Source organism: Candoia aspera, chromosome 1, assembly GCF_035149785.1.
Source record: "Candoia aspera isolate rCanAsp1 chromosome 1, rCanAsp1.hap2, whole genome shotgun sequence".
Classification (NCBI taxonomy): domain Eukaryota; kingdom Metazoa; phylum Chordata; class Lepidosauria; order Squamata; family Boidae; genus Candoia; species Candoia aspera.
Window position 1 is genome coordinate 272457778 of NC_086153.1, and position 21602 is coordinate 272479379.

The 21602-nt window shown below is 41.2% G+C and overlaps 1 protein-coding gene across 1 annotated transcript in view; it reads left to right on the plus strand.

The window, feature by feature from the left end:
- CSTPP1 (centriolar satellite-associated tubulin polyglutamylase complex regulator 1) overlaps nucleotides 1-21602 on the plus strand; it is a 180381-nt gene that overhangs the window by 125586 nt on the left and 33193 nt on the right. Inside the window, exon 4 of the mRNA XM_063289701.1 lies at nucleotides 8997-9081. Coding sequence (XP_063145771.1) covers nucleotides 8997-9081 — 85 coding nt within the window. The remainder of the gene's footprint in view (nucleotides 1-8996; nucleotides 9082-21602) is intronic.

Sequence of the window (21602 nt, forward strand, 5' to 3'; positions counted from 1 at the left end):
GAATACCTCACTTTTACTGTTTTTCTGCTTCACTTTCAAATTAACGAACACCACTTTGTTAAATATATTTGCCTTTATCATGTAGTTACTCAGGAGAAAGCATGTATCTTACAAACACTGAGGTTCTGGTAGATCTTCCAAAGTTCAGAGGCTAGTATGAAAAAAGAAGCATAATTTGGGCTCTGCACAGAAGACTGCACATTAGACATGCTGGGTTTCTTCTGACCTTTTGTTCAAACAGCACTTCTGTGGTTGATTTGAATAATCTGTGCTTCATGATGGGAAAATGAATACTGTTTTTAAATACTGTAAGGAAATCTCTGTTCTCAAACTTCACTCTTCCAATTTGATTTCAAGCCTCTTGGAGTTCATGGGTGGTACTGAAGGCTTGAATGGTATTCTGACTGCCTATTATATGGGTCGCATGTATGACCTTTTTAATATAATGTGTTTAAAAATGGTAATTTGTGGTACAGATGAATTACAAAAAAGTTCTATTTATTCTGACCAGTATCTTTTTGTGTCCTGCCATTGCCTTCCTTGTGGAACAGCCCTGAGGACCGTTGACTTGACTGTGGCTGGCCTGTGGCCTGAGTATCCTAGAGACAGGAAGAATCAGTGCAGTTGTGTACCCAGTGACCTCTGTTTATTCCGAGCAGCCCTTGGCAGCTTAGATAGATTTACAGACACTTGCTTTTTCAGAACTGGGCCTTCAGTGATGTCATCATAGTTAACTGGAAAGCAGTAATCACAGCAAATGGCAGACATTGCTCAAGGACAGTGGCAATCGTGTACTGGGTGATTTAGCACAGAAAATAATAGTATTTCTTGATGATTCCTGAACATGGCTGAATTTTGACAGAGTTCTCCAGGAACTGTGCTGTGGGCATGGGAATAAAAAGGATCCCAGTAGCCTTAGGGTTAGTATCTGCAGCTACCAACAGACAAACTAGGAAGCCACATGAGATACTGACATAGCATTGGGTTGATTGAGTGTATATTTAAGGGAAGTTGGAAGAGAGAAGGCAGAAAAAAGGGCTTGGCCATGAGTAGTTCTTGCTTGTTCCTTAAACTAGACTTCTAATTTGATAAGACATCTTGAGATAAAAGAGAATGTGTATGAATTCAGTCTCCATCCTCTTGAGGGTAATGGCAGTTGGCTGAAACTTTCATCTTGACAGATATGAATTTCCACTAGGATAAGAAGTGAAGATACAAAATGTCTACAGTTTTTAAATGTCTGGAACATAGTTTAATGAACTTTGAAGGGACTAACAAGCTTCCTTAAATTCTTAGTTTCTAAAACCCAGATTTGCTTCATGGAATTCCATCTTAGTCCTTCTACCATCAACAAGAATAATTTCTTACGTTGAGAGCTATTTGTCAGTACTGTCATGCCCACTGGCTATAATTTGCATATGTACTCTGATGTCAGATATTGTGATATAAAGAGGTGAAACTTTTATGCTACCTTATACTATATAGAATCATAGAATCTAAGGCTTTGAGAATATCTAATCCAATCCACTGCCCAGGGCAGAAATCCACAACATCTCCAAAATATAGCCCTTTAGCCTTTGTTTAGACACTTCCAGTGAAAGCAAGTTCACCACTAGTGACAGTCTATTCCGTTATTAAAAGTTCATACAATTACAAAATTTTTCCTGATATCCAACTGAAACCTAGTTTCTTGTAATTTAAAGTCATTTTTACAGTGGTGCTTAAAAAGTTGTGAACGCGTTTGAATTTTCAATATTTCTGCATAAGTGTGACCCAAAATGTGATCTGTTCTCCACACAAGTTCTAAAAGTAGATAAAGAGAACCCAGTTAAACAAATGAGTAAAAACTTATACTTCATACTAGCAGAGTCTGGTAGCACTTTTTCAAACCAACGCGTTTTACTGAAAGGCATAAGGTTTTGTGACTTACAGTTCACTTCACCAGATGCATGGAGTGATTAATTGATGTAACATTTAAATTGGAATGAGGAGTGGGGGAGAAAGGCCCCACTTCATCCCAACTTAAATGCTACATCAGTTTAGCCATTCCATGCATCTGATGAAGTAAGCTGTAGCTCTCAAAAGCTGATGCCTTTTAATAAAATTTGGTAGTCGGTTTGGGCATGACTGATTCTTGATAACCCCATGCTGGCTTCTGTCAAGCAATGCATTCTTTTCTAAATATTTGCAAATCCTGCTTAATAATCTGTTTTAAAATTTTGCCAATTATAAATCTCAAGCAGACGGGTTTGTAATTACCTGGGTGATCTTTTTTCCCCTTTTTGAGGAGAGGAACAATATTTGCCATTCTCCAGTCCTCTAGCATTATGCCTGACCTCCATGATTTCTAAAAGATCACAGATCTGAGTTTACATTCACAAGTTCCTTCAAGAGTCTTGTACAGTATGTCATTTGTCTGACCCTGAGAATGAAAATTGTTCATGGTAGAGATGCTCCCTAACTATCTCTTTATTTTCCTTGGATTGCCACTCTCCCCTTTTGTCAGTTATTCTGCTTAAGCCAGTTCCTATTTGGAAAGAAGGCAGCAACAAAGTATGATCTCTGGAGCTTTGTCCTCTCCCCTGTGTTATGCTACTTATGCTACCATCTTCTCCTGGCAATGGGTGTGCATTGGAGTTGGGTGGCTAATACATATGAATGAATGAATGAATGAATGAATGAATGAATGAGGCTGAAATAGAGGAGTTGTAACTGGTGAATCCCCTTTGTGTAAGGATTTCCCTGAAAAGGATTGAGATAGGCTGTTCCAATCAGACTCTTACTTAGCCTGAACAATTCCAGATGTCCTGCTTTTGGATGTGTGTATGTCTAAAAAGTGCTATTTGCATACGTACACACCCTTACACATGGGAAAAGGAATAAAAGGGCAACAAAATTATACAAGACTTCAAGACTTCACTAACTCAGCACCTTCCATGTATCTCAGCTAATTACATTTGCTTGTAAAATTCCATGCAGAAGGGTGTTTTTTTCAATTTCTTTGGTTACCTTGTTATGTAAGAGAGGATTTGGACTATAACTCACATTTTGATAGGCATTTGAAACCAGATAGATTTGGATTCTGTCTTTGATATTTAAAGTAGTCAGATGTTTACTTAAAAGACTGTTTATGCTTTTCTAATGGGATTAGACTTTTCATGACAAAAGTGCTTGTCAGTATAGATCACTTGATTATGTGTGAAGAACTGTTAGCTTGGTTGAGAGTCAGTTTGGTGTAGCGGTTAAGGTGCTGGCCTAGAAACCAAGGGACTGTGAGTTCTAGACCTCCCTTAGGCATGAAAACTGGTTGTTGACTTTGGGTCAGTCACTCTCTCAGCCCAACCCACCTTACAGGGTTGTTTCTCATCATCTCCCATATTGACCGGGGCTGATGTGGGTTGGAGTTCAGCACTATCTGGAAGATATATTGCTTAGATGCTGTTCATCCATACTGGAATACATATGTTGTCCGATGACTAATATGAAGAAACTTTTATTGAAACTGTAGACTATCTCCCCCAATTTTGCTTCATTGAAAAATGCTGGGGAACTGATCATCACTGACCAAGCTTCATAAATGTTCCATCTATGTTACCAGTAAAGAAAACATTGGAAGCCTAAAATATTTTTATTTATATTCAACAGTCACCTTATGTATTTGGTATAGTATATGTGTAGATGAATTGTGATTTTTACTATTACTGCATTATTTCCTTCAATTAAGCTTTCATCTCCACAGAATGATCAGAATTATACAATAGGAATTATGAATTTACATATTCTATAAAATTGGTGGTTTCTAGCTAGAAGTAGGTATTCTCTTTCTGAAAGACAGAGAATAGCAGATATTAAGAGTACTTAGTATTCAGTGTAAGACTCTGCCTCAAGTTAGGAATTCAACCTTGAGATCTGTCTATAAATAATAAAATGGACAAATTCATTTATCATCATTAAATAAATATGGTAAAGTCATACTGCTTACATCATTATAGGTTTAGATGGATAGATTTTCAGACATGGTCTGCAAATTTAAGGAAAACATCTATCCATCTTTCTGAAGCTACCGAACCTTTTTACTTTTCCATATGGAAACTTACTTGCTGTTCTATAAATTGCTGTGTGCTTAGTCCATATTCAAAAACAATAAGTGAATGAATAGTGATGTCTTTATCCCAGAATGTTCACATAGTAAAAAAGTTCCTTCTGTGGCTAGTCATGATTTCCATAGTGGCTCCTACTGAAATATAAAGTGTGATTCATCACATTTCCCTGTTTTTTTATGCACAGAGAATGTCACTCGGCTTTACAAAATGTGCTGACTTATTAGATGTGCTTTAGTAAGGTAATCAGATGGAACTGAGGATTGTGTTTGATATGCATAATGTAGAAACTCTCTTTTAGAGTAGAATTGAGATGTAAAATCAGCTGATTTGCAGCCAGGATCGTAGTGGAAGAACTTCACAAGACTCTGGATGCAATTGGCTTGTAGGATTTCTATAGACACACCAAAAACATTTATTGTTCCTTAAACCACACTGCAAAAACTATATACTAATTATATGTTTTTAATAAGAATTCAGCCCAAATGCAGTTTCTTCACTCTCTGTGGAAATGTGCAGGCATGAGTCAATTCAGACACTGAGTGGGCTGATAAGAAATGATCCAAAAGTGTACGGAGAACATCTGGCCACCATTCTGTTTTGTAACTACTGGACTTTTTCCCTTTTCCATCTGGAATGCACTTGTATTTCCATAGCTGACTTAGTGGCGTGAGTATGTTTCCTTCCTGCTACCTGTTCCCTCTTATTACTCACATTGTGCTGTTCCTTCCTGTCCATCATATCACAATTGATGCAGTGAGGATCTCCAAGTAAATGCCAGATGCATGCAGTTCTCCTCTTAGTTTAAGGAACATCATTGATGTGATGCTATTTCGTTGGCATAAAAAAAGAACTGCAGCCACATCTCCACTTCATGTCTACTTGCTGGTTTACTTTTGCATACTCTATTCACAGAACTTGCAACTTCTTACAGTAGTATTGCAGCTTGCACACATTTTGTGCATATTTTCCACTTCCATAAAAAAGAACATTTACTATTCATTGTTCTGTACTCCCCAGGACTCAATTACTATACATTTTACTGACAATAAAAAGGATTGTACACTGTAGATTTAAAATAAAAACTGAAAACAGAAATATAAAAAAGATATTAATAATAAAATAAAATATTTTGATAAAGAATAAGTTTCCAAGAATTAATGTTCAACACAGGATAACACCTAAATACATACGGCTGCTTTAAGGGGTATACTACTGAAGAATCACACCTGTTTTTGTCATTTTTTCCTTCAGCCCATTGTTGTTTTTCCTTGACTCCTTTGAGATGGCGTCAGGTTTTGTGGCTCCTTAGTCTTGGTTTCTTTGTGCAGTCATTGGAACTCTAAATACGTTTCTTAAAATTCAGTGCAGAGGTTTGGAACAAACTAGAGTAAAAAAAACTCATAGGAGCAGAGATGGGATAAAGAAGGAGCAGCTACATCTGTACTTGGATTTATTTTCTGCCACAAAGGGAGGAGAAATAAAGGGGAGAAAGAATGCTACCAGCATCCCTGAATGTATTCTAGGTCTTAATCAAACACCTAGAACATCTTTCTCTAACCAGGTGCCCTGGAGACATGTAGGATTTCAGTTCCCATAATCCTCAGCAAGCACGATTTTTCATCATTAGCAGAGGATAATGATAGCCAAATTCTGGAGGAGCACTAGCATGGGGAAAGTTGACTTAAATTCTGCCTACATATGGGTATGATTAAACATGTAGAAACAGCAGCTGGAAAATTATGAGAACTCAAACTGAGTCTAATTTGCTTAAACTTTGTAAAATATTGAATGTCTATGATGATACCCAACTGAAATATAGGCAAGGATCCCAGATCCTTTATGCACAGCAGCTTTCCAGGATCTCTTCTGCTAGTGTGATCCTTTACCCACCCCTGAATGTCAAAGAATTCTCTGTAGGTTCATTGTATGAGGCACAATGGACTGCAATCAGAAGGAGAAAGTGGTAGCTTTGTAAATGCATGCCAGTGCTTAGTTTGAGAACATGCAGGGGCCTCTTTTGATTCTAGCTGCATTAATTAAATATTGGAGCAGAAAAGTAGATGCTCAATAGAGGGGTAACAAGTAACTGAGCAAATGAGCTCTAACTATAACCGTCTATTTAGTGCCCTTTGGCCTCACTCCCTGCCTGTTCTTGGCTCTAGTTTTACTGCTGGCTTTTCTTCCATTCTTTACATTCTTCTGCATATAGAAATATGGCAAAATTATTGCTGTTCAGCCAGCCCTCTCTTTAACTTCAGTCCACAAGCTTTTGGACAGGCAACTTGCAATCATGCACAGCTTTTTGACATAAGTATGTTTCCATTCTCTTTGCATCCCATAAATGTCCCTGAGCTTCACCTCTTTCGTCTACTCCCCCCAAGAACCACAGAGGTATTTCTTTGCCAATTTTTCACAAAGCAGGTCTCTTAACAGATGATTCATTTGGTTGGCTAGCTTGTGTGTTTTGGATCTTGTCTCTCTGCCTTCCTTTAATATGGTGACCAGTTTTGCACACACAATTCCAAGAAGCCATCCAGCTGCCTTACTGGATGCCAAAGTAATAAGGCTTGTGGGTTTACTCAGCATAGTTCTTCATACATGTCCCTAGATCTTGTTTGCCTTTCCTGATGCTGCCAGATGTTGCTTGGATGGTTTTACAAGCATGTGGTAGTGAATGTTCCCATACCAGTGATTTTTTAACAGATTGAAGCTACTTTGTTGTAAAGGACTCTTTTGGACCAAACTAGGTGTTACATGAAACATGTATAGATTACTGAGATATCCTTTTTTTTAAATGGAATATTGTTTTCAGCAAGACAAGTTGGATCTGTGTGTGCATGCTTATGTATGTGTACATATACATCTAGGGTTTAACTCGAGTTGGCACTAAACTTCTTGCCTGCCTGCTGGCCTATTCCAGGAAAACAGGCATTTAAATATGAGTTTACCAAAAAGCATTGCTAGGTTTGTGAGGTAGCACTGGAGTGGGAAAATGGCATCAGCACTGTTCCTCCCCAAATCTTCAACTCCAATTGCCCTTCTCAAAGGGACTGTTGCTCTTTAGAAAGAGTAATGTATGTGTTTTCTGCATGTAAAAATCTCAAGTTTTTTTCTTCACCCCAGTTACTTTTTGAGTAATATATTTTTCATTTGGAGCAGAATTGCTAATTATATCAGAGATTCTATTTATTCCACAATTCAGTATATTTCCTCAGAAGCCCCATTATGCTTTATGGGGTTTATTCCCATAAAAGTATGTGCAGGATTAATTCCTTACTCACTGTGCTGAGTAATTGTTCAAAACAAACCAAAGTTTGCAGCAATGTCCTGCACATTTCTTTTCGCAGAACTTCCAATATTTTTGGCATATTGTAGAGTATTGTGATGGCAGGAGAAAAGGTATGACTAAAGAAGTAGCCTTTGGATTGTATGATTGAAGGCAGAAGAGGATAGGCTGTGAAGGAAGCAAATATTACACCACAAAAAGCTGGGACTTTTGCAAAAGCTAAACATGAGTACAAAGAAGAGTTTGAAACACTACGTGCATAGGTCCTATTTCCTGCCAGTTCCTGACAATAGTTTTTGCTGAAATGATCATTCTATATATTGCTTTTGTTAAATGTTCAAAGCACTCAAATACATTACCTCACTAAACCTAACAATTACTCTATACTGTAGACTAATCTTATTTGTCCTGAATTACAGTGAAAATAGGATTGATTTTTCTGCCCAGCTAGTAACCTCTGAATCAGGTAGTTTAATCTCATAATGCTTAAAACTTTTCCCAATTCCTGAATGTTTCACATCCCATATACTTCACCCTATCTTTAGAGGCATTTTGGCCTTCCCTACTAACACGTGTGCCCTACATATGACAATTTTTAAATACAATGAAACGTTAGCCAAGTGCTGTCTAATATGAAATATAGGTAGGCCTCGCTTACTAACTGCCTTGTGTAGTGACTGTTCAAAGTTATGATGGTCCTGAAAAAAATAACTTTGCAACCAAAGCACACATTTATGACCTTCCCAGTGTCTCTCAGTCACGTGATCACCATAACAGTCAGTATACGTTGTACTGTGCCTGACCTTTTTTTTTCTCCTTTTTCTCCCTCTTGTAGAGTGGCAAGATTGGTGAGGAAGGGATTACAAGAGAATAAGCAGGCACACAATGGGGAATACACATAGAAAGGAATGTGCTGATGCTGGCAATCCCAACCACACTAGTGCTGGGAGCTGCAAGCACACTAGGCAAACAGCTGGTGTATTCCCCATTGTGTGCCTGCTAACTCTCATGTAATCCCTTCCTCTCCAATCTCTCTGTGAGGGGGAAAAAAGGAAAAAAGGGGGTCAAGCACAGGAGAGATGGCCAAATAAGCAATTTAGGCAATCTCTCCTGTGCCTGACCCATTTTTTTCCTTTCCTTCTGCTTACAAGAGAGTAAGCAGGCACACAATGGGGAATACACTGGCTGTTTGCCTAGTGTGCTCGCAGGTCCAAGCCCCAAATATGCTCAGGGCTGCTGGTGCTAGAGCATTCCTTTTGATGTGTATTTCCTATTGTGTGTCTGCTTATGTCTCTTCCAGTGAATGTAAATACAAAGATTAATTCCCTTCTTGCTAATTATCCCAGGGCCAGGGTGAGCGTTTCAAAGGGCTGGGAAGGGGGGAAAAAGAAAAGCTGAAGTAAAATCATAAGCACAGTTGCGGCCACATGATTTCCCACTTAGTGACCACTTCACTTAACAATCAAGTTTCCGATCCCAATTGTGGTCACTAAACAAAGACTACCTGTATCCTAACAATAAGTGAATATTACAAGCAGTCCATGGTCCAGCTTGAATGGTGGGGGGACTATTCATTTCATAGTTAATGTTTTTGCTTTCTGTTGCAGACTTGCTGACTGCCAAGGAGTATCACTGCTTACTGCAGCTGCTTTGCCCTGACTTTCCTGTGGAGCTTACTCAGAAAGCAGCAAGGTGAGTCTTTACACATTCCCAGAGTGATTAGTGCTTTGATTATATTTTAATGCCAAGGATCAGTTCATATTCCAGTAGTAAAGGTAAAAGATAAAGACACCCTCAAATTGAACTTGGCTCTTGCTGTCTACTTGGACATATCCATGTAACATTCTTGGCAACAATAATTTAATAGTACTCAGCAATTCTAAATTGTATGTATTACTGGAACAGAATACTTTTCTGCACTAAACATAGAAATGGGGGCAGTTCGTTCTTGATTGTAATTCATTCATAGTTGCCCAGCCATGTGAACAGAAACATTATGTTTACATTTGACTTTGCTGCTGTCTGTTGCCAATTAAATCTGGCCACTTTCTGTATTCAGGTTTAAAAAGGGAAATTAATAGCATGGCTGCAACATCTTTATTTAGAAAGATGTTTCTCACAGAATTTTTTGCTATATTTTTAGAATTGTAGCTCATATTTCCACCAAATCCTGCAATTCATCAATACTTACTGATCTGTTGTTTCAGTAGTAAGAGCTGTATGATGAACGGGAAAGACACAGTTCTTGATTCATTTTCAGGCCAAAAGTTGTCTAAAGATATCCAGCTTAGTTCTAAACCCACATAGAAACGAGACTATTATAGTTGCCTGAAAAGTAATGTCATAGAAAAAGCAGATTATTTGACTGATTTCAGTCAGGTTTAAGTCCTGGGCATGGGACATAAATATCTTAGGTCACTTTGGTGGACAACCTTCATCAAGACCTGGATTGCACTCCTCCTGTTTGTACTTGACTTCTCAGCAGTGGTTGACCATGGTAACTTTCTGGACTGTCTGCAGAGGTTGGTGTTCAGAGGCACTGTTCTGCAGTGATCTCTTTCTCCTCAAGTAGACAGTGCCGACTGGTGGCAGGGGAGGAGAGGTTAGCACAATAGGAGCTCCCTTGTGCAGAGATGGCATTTTTAAAAAATAGCTACAGCCATTAAGAAAACATGAACTTGACTGGGAAAATAGGAAGCCATGAGAAAGAAACTCAAGATTCACCTGCTTTGACTCTCTTTGGTATAAGAAGAAGGGAAGGAGAAATGCTACCAGGTTTTTAAGATTCTGTTATTATAACCTATGTCAACAAAGTATTTCTTGTGGTGCTTGTTTCCCGACCTGGTCCACCTTGAAGGGCTGACAGATCCTCTTTTCAACACCTATTGTAACGGTTGCCTATCCTAAAACACTATCAGACTCATGAGCAGGAATTCAAAGATATCTGATTTATTAAAGAATAGTATACAGCATCACAGAGAAAGCTGAGAATGATAAAAGTGCGCCAAATGCAAACTAAAAACCCTCGGTGTAAATGAGATCCCTCCCCCCATAGAATCTTCCCAAGTTCACAATCCCAGGTGCTCCTAACGGTTTCTGTTGGTCTGCGGGAAAAGTCCTTGAACAGAGAACATAACCCAAACACATTCCATTGTAATGAACACAGATACAGAGCTTGGTACAAGGTTTCACAGCAGCTCCCTCCCAAACAGAAACGCGCATCAGCGCCATGGCATGTGAAACATTACGATGTATACTATACATTGAAACAGTGAACATGACATACTGCCCCCCCAAAAGAAAGAAAACACTAAGCAGCAGGCTTTAAAGGATAAGCAAGGTGGAAACGGCGAACTAAATCAGGAGCATTAACATGGCGAGCAGACACCCATTCAGGATGAGGAAAATGTTTCCATCGGACCAGATACTGGAGGGTGCCTCGAAGCTTGCAAGAATCAATGACCTCCTTGACCTCAAAGTGCTGTTGGCTGTCAATCATGATCAGAGCAGGAGGAGGAGGTTGGGGATGCCAGCGGGAGGATTGGCTGACAGGCTTGAGCAAGCTGCAATGGAAAACAAGGTGCAAGTGTTTCAAATTGTGAGGCAGGTCCAATTTAACAGTAACTGGATTGATAAGACCAACAATAGGGAAAGGACCAATGAACTTGGGAGCAAGTTTTTTAGTGGGTTGTGGTGACTTGATAAATTTGATAGATAGATACACCTGATCCCCAATCTTGAAGTCGTGTTGCAAGGAACGATGCTTATCGGCTTGAAACTTGTAAGCAGCTTGGGCATCAGCCAAAGCTTGTTGAATCACCGGCCAGGAATCAGCCAGTTTAATAGCCCAGTCAGAGGCAGAACATGTTTGGGAAGGGGGTTGTGGCAGTTCAGGGATGGGAACAAAGTCATGACCAGAAACCACACGGAAAGGGGTTTGCCTGGTACTTTGATGGACAGCATTGTTGTAAGCCACTTCAGCAAAAGGTAGTAACTCCACCCAATCGTCCTGATGGTAGTTAATGTATGCTCTAAGAACTTGTTCAAGAGTGGAGTTCAAAATCTCAGTAGAACCGTCAGTCTCAGGATGGGAAGACGTGGATAGCGCTTGTTTGGTGCCAATCAATTTTTAAAATGATTTCCAAAACTGGGAAGTAGACTGTCCCGCGGTCACTGACCAAATGGGAGGGGCTACTGCGGAGACAGTAAATGTGGATGAGAAATAGGCATGCCAACTGCAGGGCTGACGGGATGGATGCACATGGAATGAAATGTGCTTGCTTGGAAAAAAATTCTTTTACAACCCAAATGACAGTTTTCTTCTGACTGGCAGGAAGATCCACAATAAAATCCATAGAAATCTCGTCCCAGGGATAGGACGGGCTGGCCACTGGCTGTAGAAGCCCCTGTGGTTTCCCCCACTTACGTTTTGACATGGCACAAACAGGACAGGAAGCAACATAGTCTTTTACATCACGTCTCAAGGTAGGCCACCAGAACTGACGACGAACCAAATGCAATGTTTTGACAAAACCAAAGTGTTCTTTAAGTTTATCATTATGGGAACGCTGTAAAATCTCAGCTCTTAAAGTTTCAGGCACATAAATGTGGTGTTCCACCCATACCAGACTGTTTTCAAAAGAAACAGTGTCTTTATTAGCTAGCAACCAAGTGTCAGATTTCAGTGCCTGGAGAAAGTCCTCCTGTAACTGACAAGGAACTTGCACTTTCCGCTTCCCAGACTGGGCTGTGGGTGGGGTTGCTTGCGCACGGGTCTGGCTCCGAGTGACAGCAACCAAACCCAGTTGTGGTTCAGTGAGAACAGTCCCAACCACATCTGCCCCCTGGTCAAAATCTTGAGGTAAACGCAATAAAGCATCAGCCAGAAAGTTTTTCTTTCCTGGGATAAATTTTAACTGGAAGTTGAAACAACTGAAAAACTGAGCCCAGCGAATTTGTTTAGGACTGAGACGCCAGGGGGTGCGGAGGGCTTCCAAATTCCTGTGATCAGTCCAAACCTTGAAAGGGCATTTAGCGCCTTCAAGGAGGTGATGCCAGGCTTCCAAAGCGGCTTTTACAGCAAACGCCTCCTTTTCCCAAACATGCCACTGGCGTTCGGTTTCAGAAAATTTCCTGGACAGATAAGCGCAGGGTTTTAAGTGATTTTCAGAATCTCTCTGTAACAATATAGCCACAACTGAGGAGTCAGAAGCATCAACTTGGACCACAAAGGGGCGTTCAGGATCGGAGTGCTGTAAAATAGGCTCAGCAGTGAAAAGGGTTTTTAATTTCTCAAATGCTGCCTGGCATTCTGGCTTCCAATTCAACACTGCCCCAGGGTTTTTTACTTTACGTGTCTCCCCCAAGCCCTTGGTACGGAGTAAATCAGTGAGGGGCAAAGCAATCTCAGCGAACCCCTGGATAAATTGGCGATAGTAATTACTGAACCCGAGGAAACTTTGCAATTGCCTCCGGGTGCGGGGACGTTCCCAACTTAAAATCGCCTGGATTTTTGCAGGGTCCATTTCAATGCCCTTGTCAGACACCCTATACCCCAAATAGTCAAGTTGGGTCTTGTGGAATTCACATTTGGAAAGTTTGGCATAGAGTTTGGCATTTCTAAGCTTGCGTAACACCTGTTTGAGGAGGCGTTCGTGTTCCTCCTCGGTTTCAGTGTAAATGAGAACATCATCTAAATAAACCAGGACCCCTTTAAACAAATGATCATGTAATACTTCATTAGTCAATTGCATGAAGACTCCAGGCACCCCTGCCAACCCAAAAGGGAGGACTTTGTACTGAAATGAACCCAATGGGCAATTAAAAGCAGTTTTCCACTCATCTCCAGCTCGTATGCGGATGCGGAAATAGGCTTCACGAAGATTGAGCTTGGAGAAAATCTTGCCCTTAGACAAATGAGCGAACATGTCCTTCATGAGCGGAAGAGGGTACTTGTTGAAAATTGAGATGGAATTTAACCCTCAATAGTCCGTACAGAGTCGAAGCATGCCATCTTTTTCCCAGAATAGCACAGGGGCCCCAACTGGGGAATTTGCAGGTTCAATAAACTCCCTTGATAGATTTTTGTCAATAAAGTCCCGTAATGCCTCAAGCTCCTTCTGAGTCATTGGATAAATTTCTGGCTTGGGCAATTGAGCATTGGGAACCAACTCTATTGCACAGTCAGTTTTCCAATGCGGGGGTAGCTGATCTTCCATTTCCCCAAAAATGTCTGCAAAGTCTTGGTATCAATCGGGCAAGCCTTCTAAATGTGTCAAGTTAGGGCGCAGCGTGGCAGCCGCAGCCCTTCCAACCCCCGCACGTGCAGCTCTCTCCGCTGTAGAAGCTTGGTAAAACCCATCTTTAAAAGTCACAGTTCTGTGTTCCCAGTTTATATATGGGCTTTGATAGGTCAACCAGGGGATCCCCAGAATTACCAAGGGATTGCCAACAGGTGCTACTACGATTTTAAAGTCTCACGGTGGCTGCCCATTTGCATTGCGACAGTTCCAGTGAAATGGGTTGCCGGGCCCACCCCCGCCATTGAACCATCCAACTGTGTGAAGATCAAAGGCTGCTCGAGGGGGAAGCTAGGCAGGTCCAAAGCAGCAACCAGATCAGGGTGAATTAAACACCTGGAACACCCAGAGTCAACCAAAGCCCAGACCTCTGTAGCTTTTTTGCGGGAGCCCAATTTCACTTTTACTGCTAAAGTGGGACAGTCAGCACTCACCATAGCATCCTCGCACCCATCCTCCTCCACCTGCCCGCAGGCGGTCTTCATGGCAGGTGGCTGGCGTTTCCCGCTGGCTCCTTAGAGTCGTTTTCAACCTCTCCTGGGAAGTAGAATACTTCCTCAGCGTCGGCTGCGCCCTTGGCTGCTGTCATCCGCTGCGAGGGGGGGGCGATTTGGCCAGCGGCTTGCCCGCTCAATCTCCAGCCTTGGCTTTTGGGCAATCAGCTGCTCAATGCCCTTCCTTTCCGCATCGGAGACACTGACCCCTTGCAAAGCACCGATCTCTCTCCTCATCCCAGGCTCTATAGCCTGGCTGGGCAGCAGTCACAGTACTTCGGTGTCCCCTCATGGTGGCTGGTGGTTTTTCAGGTCTTCTGGTTTGCATGAAGGTATGCTGAGCGTGCTCAGCCTTGCCTGCCAGACAGATCCATTCGTACAATGACTCTGGGTCATCCCTACACAACGCCCACCGTAGGACGTCCTGGTTGAGTCCCTCTTTAAACTGTTCTATTAAGGTTGACTGAGACCAGTCGGGGATTTTCCCAGCTAAAGCCTTAAACTCCAGGGCGTAATCAGCTACAGACAGCTGGCCCTGGGTAAGATCCTTCAGCGCCTTCTTAGCTCTTGCCTTGGCCAGAGGATCCTCAAAATGTAGCTTTAACGCCCACATGAAGTCCTCGAAATAATCAAATGCAGGGGAGTCAGCCTCACTTAACTGAACATACCAGTCAGCAGCTCGACCCTTCAACTTGGTGGCAATGGCAGTTATCTTAGCCTCTTCAGAAGGGAGGTATGCTCCAAACTGCCTCATGTAACTTTTAGCATTAGTTAGAAAGAAAGATAACTTTGTTGGATCATCAAACTTGACAGAAAAGTCTCTCACCCCCACTCCTGCTGGAGCGGAATCAGCGGCTGCTTGAGTGGTTGGGCCCCAGGTTACAGTAGCTCTCCCTCTTCAGGGTGGGGACACTGGTGGTCGAGCTCTGCAGGGTGGAGATTCATCCCGGAGCTGTCTCCGGCCCTGCTCCGCCAGCGGTCCGGATGGGAGGATGGGGGATGGTTGCGTGTAGCTGGGATCTCCTCCGCGCCTCCCCTGCCCCCCCCAATGACAGAGACAGGTTTTTTAGCATATACTACATCGATTCTATTTTGGCCTCCATCACTCTTAGCCTTTCAGGGGTTTGAGATTCCTCCCTCCCTCCTGTGTTAGGCTGTTTCTCTGTTGATACCGTGGTAGATTCTACGTCTGGGGTCAGCAGGAACCGATACTTCCAGGACGCCTGGGACGTCCCTGGCTGGGGTTCTCCCGCTTCATCCCAGGTGATCAACCGGCAGGTGATTCGCAGGGTGCTGGTTGCTCTGGTTCTCCCCCATCGTCAGATTCCTCTACCTCAGGACTGGAACTCGATTCCTCCCGAAAATCTGAAGGTTCTGGGGTGAGGCTCAGTTCTCCACTCTTGACCGCCGACTTGGGCATCAAACTAGCCGTCTCCTCAAGTCTCCCGATCGTGAGCTTAGACTCAGCCATCGTTAACTATTTTCCCTCACAAGAAACTAATCTTGGTAGGAGCTAACGGTACAACTTAGGTGATTCTCAGCTTTATGTAATGGTTGCCTATCCTAAAACACTATCAGACTCATGAGCAGGAATTCAAAGATATTTGATTTATTAAAGAATAGTATACAGCATCACAGAGAAAGCTGAGAATGATAAAAGTGCGCCAAATGCAAACTAAAAACCCTCGGTGTAAATGAGATCCCTTCCCCCGTAGAATCTTCCCAAGTTCACAATCCCAGGTGCTCCTAACGGTTTCTGATGGTCTGTGGGAAAAGTCCTTGAACAGAGAACATAACCCAAACACATTCCATTGTAATGAACACAGATACAGAGCTTGGTACAAGGTTTCACAGCAGCTCCCTCCCAAACAGAAACGCGCGTCAGCGCCATGGCATGTGAAACGTTACGATGTATACTATACGTTGAAACAGTGAACATGACACCTATATGAATCCACTAGGATAAGTTATCCATCAGTTTGGAGTGAGGTATCAATGTGCTAGTGATGTCCAGTTATACATCTCCATCTTGGGCCAGGCTGGAGATTCTGTGGAAACCTTGTTATAGTGTCTGGAGGTTATAAGAGACTGGGCCAAACAGGCTGCAGTTCAATCAGAACTAAGAGTTGCTGCTGTACAGAAACCATCTGGCTTTCTGTCTGCTCTGGATTTAACTTTGGTTGGGGAGTCTTTCCACTGAGGGAGCAGGTTTGTGACTTTGGAGTCATCCTGAACTCTCACCTACTGCTAGATTTGCAAATGGAGACTGGGCCTGGGAAACCTTCACCAACCCTTGTCTAGTGCACAAATTGGAACCCTACCTGGAACAGGAGGCTCTGGCAACAGTAACACATCTCTCACCACCACCTGGCTAGACTACTACAATGTACTTTACATGGAAATATCTTGAAGACTACTCAGAAATCACAAAATGGAAGATTCCTCATGCTAGCAGTTGAGAGTTGCTGTAGCCAGCTATATTGTGAACACTCCTTTGGTTTTCAGTAGGTTTATGGGTATAGTTCAAAGGTCTGGTTTTAACTGACATGGCTTGGCTCTAGGTTCCTTCAGGATTGCTTCCTTTAGGTATAACTAGCCTGTCCTGTGTGCTTGTCCTGGTGGGGGATGCTTTACGTTCTTTATGTGCATAAGATGATTAGATTTGGTCAGCAATGATTATGTTATTTTAAATTTTATTTTAGTCTTTTAATGTTTTTGCTGTGACCATTGGCTTACAGATTCATAGCTGTGGATTTATGTTTTATGCTTGACTGGTTAATATTTGGCAGTATGAAGCATCATAAATCTCTAACTACTTCTTAGGGAGTCTTTTAGCCTTTGCCACCTTTCTTAGGAGAACTCATCAATAAGTCTCCAGTAAAGTACACATTTCTCCAAATCAAGTTTGAAAACCACTGTTTTAAATGTTGGTAGAGACATAAGTTTACAGCAGGAGGGTGCACCTTTTGATTCTCACGAAATTATGGGCTTGGGGAAAATGACAAGTTTTCTGCAACATTTTAGCATCTTATTAACATGGATCTCTTTAAAAATGCACATGCTGTTTATATATGTATATACACACACACACATACATACTGTGTGTGTGTGTGTGTGTATATATATATATATATATATGTACATGCACACACACATATATATATGAGACTGGCTTAATCAAGAGCTATTTAGTAGATTCTTAAGAGGTGGCAAGTAAAATGTTCTAACAGATCAGCTCACCTTAAAATGTGAGTCACTTATTTTTCAGCTTAGCTCTGCGAAGTGAGATTAATAGCAGTCTCCTTCAGAAGCTGGTTGTGAAAATTAATAAAGAAAAATGGCCACTAATAATAGTGCAGTTGGTTAACAGTCTCCACAAACTTGGCTACAAGTCTAAATTAAAAAATTTAGATGTATGGCTGTTTTAAAAAAATAATTTGCAAACTTTTCGTAAACCTAAGGCTTTGTTAAGGGTGCAGCCTTTGTACTTCTATGCTTGTGTGCGTGTGCCTTGGAGACAGACAAGTTAAGGGTTTTGGAACAGCAGGTGTGAGAGAAAATTGAGATTTGTGTCTCTGAGGCACCCAGATTCAGGTGGGGATGATATCACTGCCTTTACTCTTCCTGGGTTGAGAGAGTTTTGTTTTTGCCTGCTAAGCTAGTAAAGAGAAGTTGTTTGATATTGCCTTAATCTGAAGCTGTCTTCCCCTGTTCTTCTTCATCTGTACCATTTGATATTCTTATGTGCTTGTCTGCTTTTTTTTATCAGAAGTTCATTTCATCTTGAGTGATGACCCATAAACTTCACCAGCTGGAAAAAAGATTAATTTGGGGAATCATTTTTGTCAAGCACTTTCCTCTTTGTGTGCTTACTATACTCATCATATACTTTTTTGAAGTACTCTGACAGCATTGTAGTTGATTTTTGAGGGGTTATAAATTCAGTGGCAGCACCCACAAGAAGCTACAACCCACTAGGGGCTATGATTTGTATCGACATAGTTTATAAGTCACCATATATTTTGGTATCCTTGAAGCTGCATGGCTGAGATGATTCTGTGATGCAGCTACCTCTTCCAGGAGCTGTTGCTATGTATTAATAACAAACAATAGGAAGGGAAGAGATTGAATAGCAGTAAAGCTATTCAAGTAAGTAAGTAGGAGGAAAGACAACAGCAAAGCGGAAGGGCACATTTTTTCATCCCTAAGTGTTCGTCTACTTCAATAGCTTAGTAAAGGAGAGGTGGAATGGAGTGTGATTTAATAGAGGTTTTGTGAGAGTAAAACTTTGGACCATAGTTTTTGTTCCACATTTGATATTGCTTATCCTAGATCTGATCCTAATCAGTAGGGAAGAGCTGATTAAAGAAATAAAGGCAATGGAAATTTTGGGACAAAATCATTTGAGGTTCAAAATACTAAGAGAGAGAGAGATTACATCTTAGTCACACATGAACACATGAGAGCCAGTTTGGTGTCTTGGTTAAGGTGCTGGCCTAGAACCCAGGAGACTGAGTTTTAGGCCTGCCTTAGGCATGAAAACTGGCTGGGTGACTTTAGGCCAGTTGCTCTCTCTCAGCCCAACTCACCTCACAGGGCTGTTGTTGTGGGGAAAATACAAGGCAGGAATATTGTTTGCCATCTTGAGTTCTATATATAAAAAAGCCAGGATAAAAATATAATAATAATAGCAACACTAGGACAGCCAATTTCAAAAGCTTAGAAAGGTGTTAGGTCGCATCACATGGAAAGAGGTTCCAGGGAGCACAGTAGAGTTGGAAACTCGTCAAAAGATACTGGAAGTAGAGTTGCATACCATTCCAAGGAGAAAAAGAAATAAGGGGTAGATTAGGATACCTAGGGAGCTTTCAGCTGAGTTAAGGGGAAGATGATAGACAGACAGACAGACATTAAATGGAAGTGGGTATAATCATCAGTGAGGCATACTAGCAAGTAGCTAATATTTGCCAAAAGAAAGAAACACATTCTTCAGGGACAGGCCAATTTCATCCAAGATTCTGGAAGGAGCTTGTAAATGTCATTTTGGAGCTCTTTTCTGTGAATTTTGAGAAATCATGGAGGACAACATAGTGCCAGAGAACTGGAGAAAGGCAGATGTTGTTCCTAATTTCAAAAGGAGGATGTGGGCACAGGCACCCACAGGAGGAGTTTGTCAAAAAAGAAGGTGCCTGCAACTGTGATCAAAGCAATGTCCCTTTTCAACATTCATTGCACACACTAAAAAAAGGGATGGAGTTTCATACAGTTGCACCCATGTTCCCTTCCCTTGTCCCCACACAGGCACTTCTGGATCTGGAAATACAGAACAACTGGGTTTATACTGATACTGGTCAAAATGCTGAAACAAATTATTACTGTTGGTTTGTGAGCACTGATGTAATGGTATGTGGGAATGACCTTGGGAGACTGGGCCCACAGATGCTGCCTAGAGAATGGTCAGATAAGAGACAGCATAGTCCTCAGCTTGGTAGTGGGCAGGGCAAGAGGCTCAGAAGAGACTCTCCCTAATTTCTTGGGGTGTAAAGGAGACAGGAGAAAAATTGTATTTTCAGACTTGCAAGATTCTGTTAATGTAGCCTTACAATAAAGTAGAATTAGCTCATCTGGTTGTGTTTCGTGTCTGGTCCACCTGGTAAGGCTGACAATTTAGGAAAAAATGCATTGCTTAGCGTGGGTCTATCAAGATTAAATCATATCAAAAATACCCAATCTCCTTTTTTGATAAAGTGACCAACTTAGTTGATCATGGGAATGCAATGGATATAGTTTACCTTGACTTCAGCAAAGCATTCAACAGTCTCCCATAAGATTGCAGTACAGGAGATGACAAAATGTTAACTGGATTTTACTACCATGAGAGGAATATCTAGCTGGGTAAACAATCATGCTCAATGAGCATATATCACTGGGTCCACATAAAGATGAATTTGTCAAGTAGCATAATGAAAAGTTCAGTTTTGGGCCCTGTTCTATACAACAAATTACTCAGAAGAGAGGTTAGACAATATGATTGTCAAGTTGCTAGATGACTGAAAAGAGGACTTCTAAAGACTTTGTACGGCAGTATCATTCTATTGGCTCATATTCACCTTGTGATTCAGTTGATAACTCATCAAGTCACCCAGGTCCTTTTTACATATGCTGAGTTTGGCAAGACTTTTACTTTCTGAAGGAATCCCTCTTTTCTCTAATATTCTTGTTGATATTGCTAGATAATTTGTAGCAAATATTATATCTACAATAACCTTTGAGTATTTGCCTTCAGAGCTTTCCCTTTCTACTTTATCAAACCCATCTTTTTTTCTTTTTAAAACTCTCTTCTTTTGAAATCAAATGTGATATTGTTAGACTTCCTTGGCAATTTTCCAAGAAAAACCTTATCTAGTACAGGAGGTTGTAGCTACAGTAATTCACACCCTCATTACCATCTGGTTGATTATTGCAAGACATTTTACATGGGACTGCCCTTAAAGTCTACTTAGAAACTGCAATCCAGAATGCATAAGCCCACATACCTACTGGCTGTTGGCACTGGCAATATATAACACAAATTTTGCACCCCTGCATTGGTTGCTTTAAGGTGTAATGTTGACCTATAAAGCCCTTCATGGTTTGGCCCCTGGGTACCTGCAGCACTGCCTGCTCCAACTTGAATCAACCTGACCCACTAGATCCTTTAGAGAGAACCTACCTGTGGCTTCACAATTCTAACCAATGAGAGAGGGGCTGAAAGTAGAAAACACTGTTTTTCTATAGCAGCATTGGTGCTTTGGAATAGTCTCCTGATGCAGATCGTGCTGGGTCCTCCTTGTTGACCTTCAGGAAGGTGTTGAAAATGAAGTTATTTGGACAACATTCTCCTAATTTAAGAACTGTGCCATCTTTTATCCCTTTAATATTGTTTCCCATTTGTCGTTGTTGTTTCTATTTCCAAAATTTTATGATGTTATCTTTTAGTCATATCATGCATGTTTTAAATTTTTTGTTATATGCTGTAGAAGCTGCCAAGAGTTGTTAGATTGTGGTAGGTTATAACAAAGAAATAGTTAACTGTGTTATCTTAATGTTCATTCTTTTTATGAAACAAATTATTAAAATATGCTAAGAGAAGGATAGGCTCTCTTACTATATGAGACATTCCTATTTTGAAGAATTCATACCTTCTGTTTCCTCTTCAGGAGGATTTTGCTCTAAATCAGGATCATACTCTTTGGTTGAACCCCTGCACTAAGATCCTCCCCCAGCATAGCACTTTAGGAGATCCATAAGGAGGCAGTGTAGTACTCCATTGTTACTCCAGCTATACAGTTACACAGTCACTTGAAGAAATAACCCTTAGCTTCCTCTTGAGCAGCTAGAGCACAAACTCTTAGGGAAATAAAATGCACTTGTTTCCAAT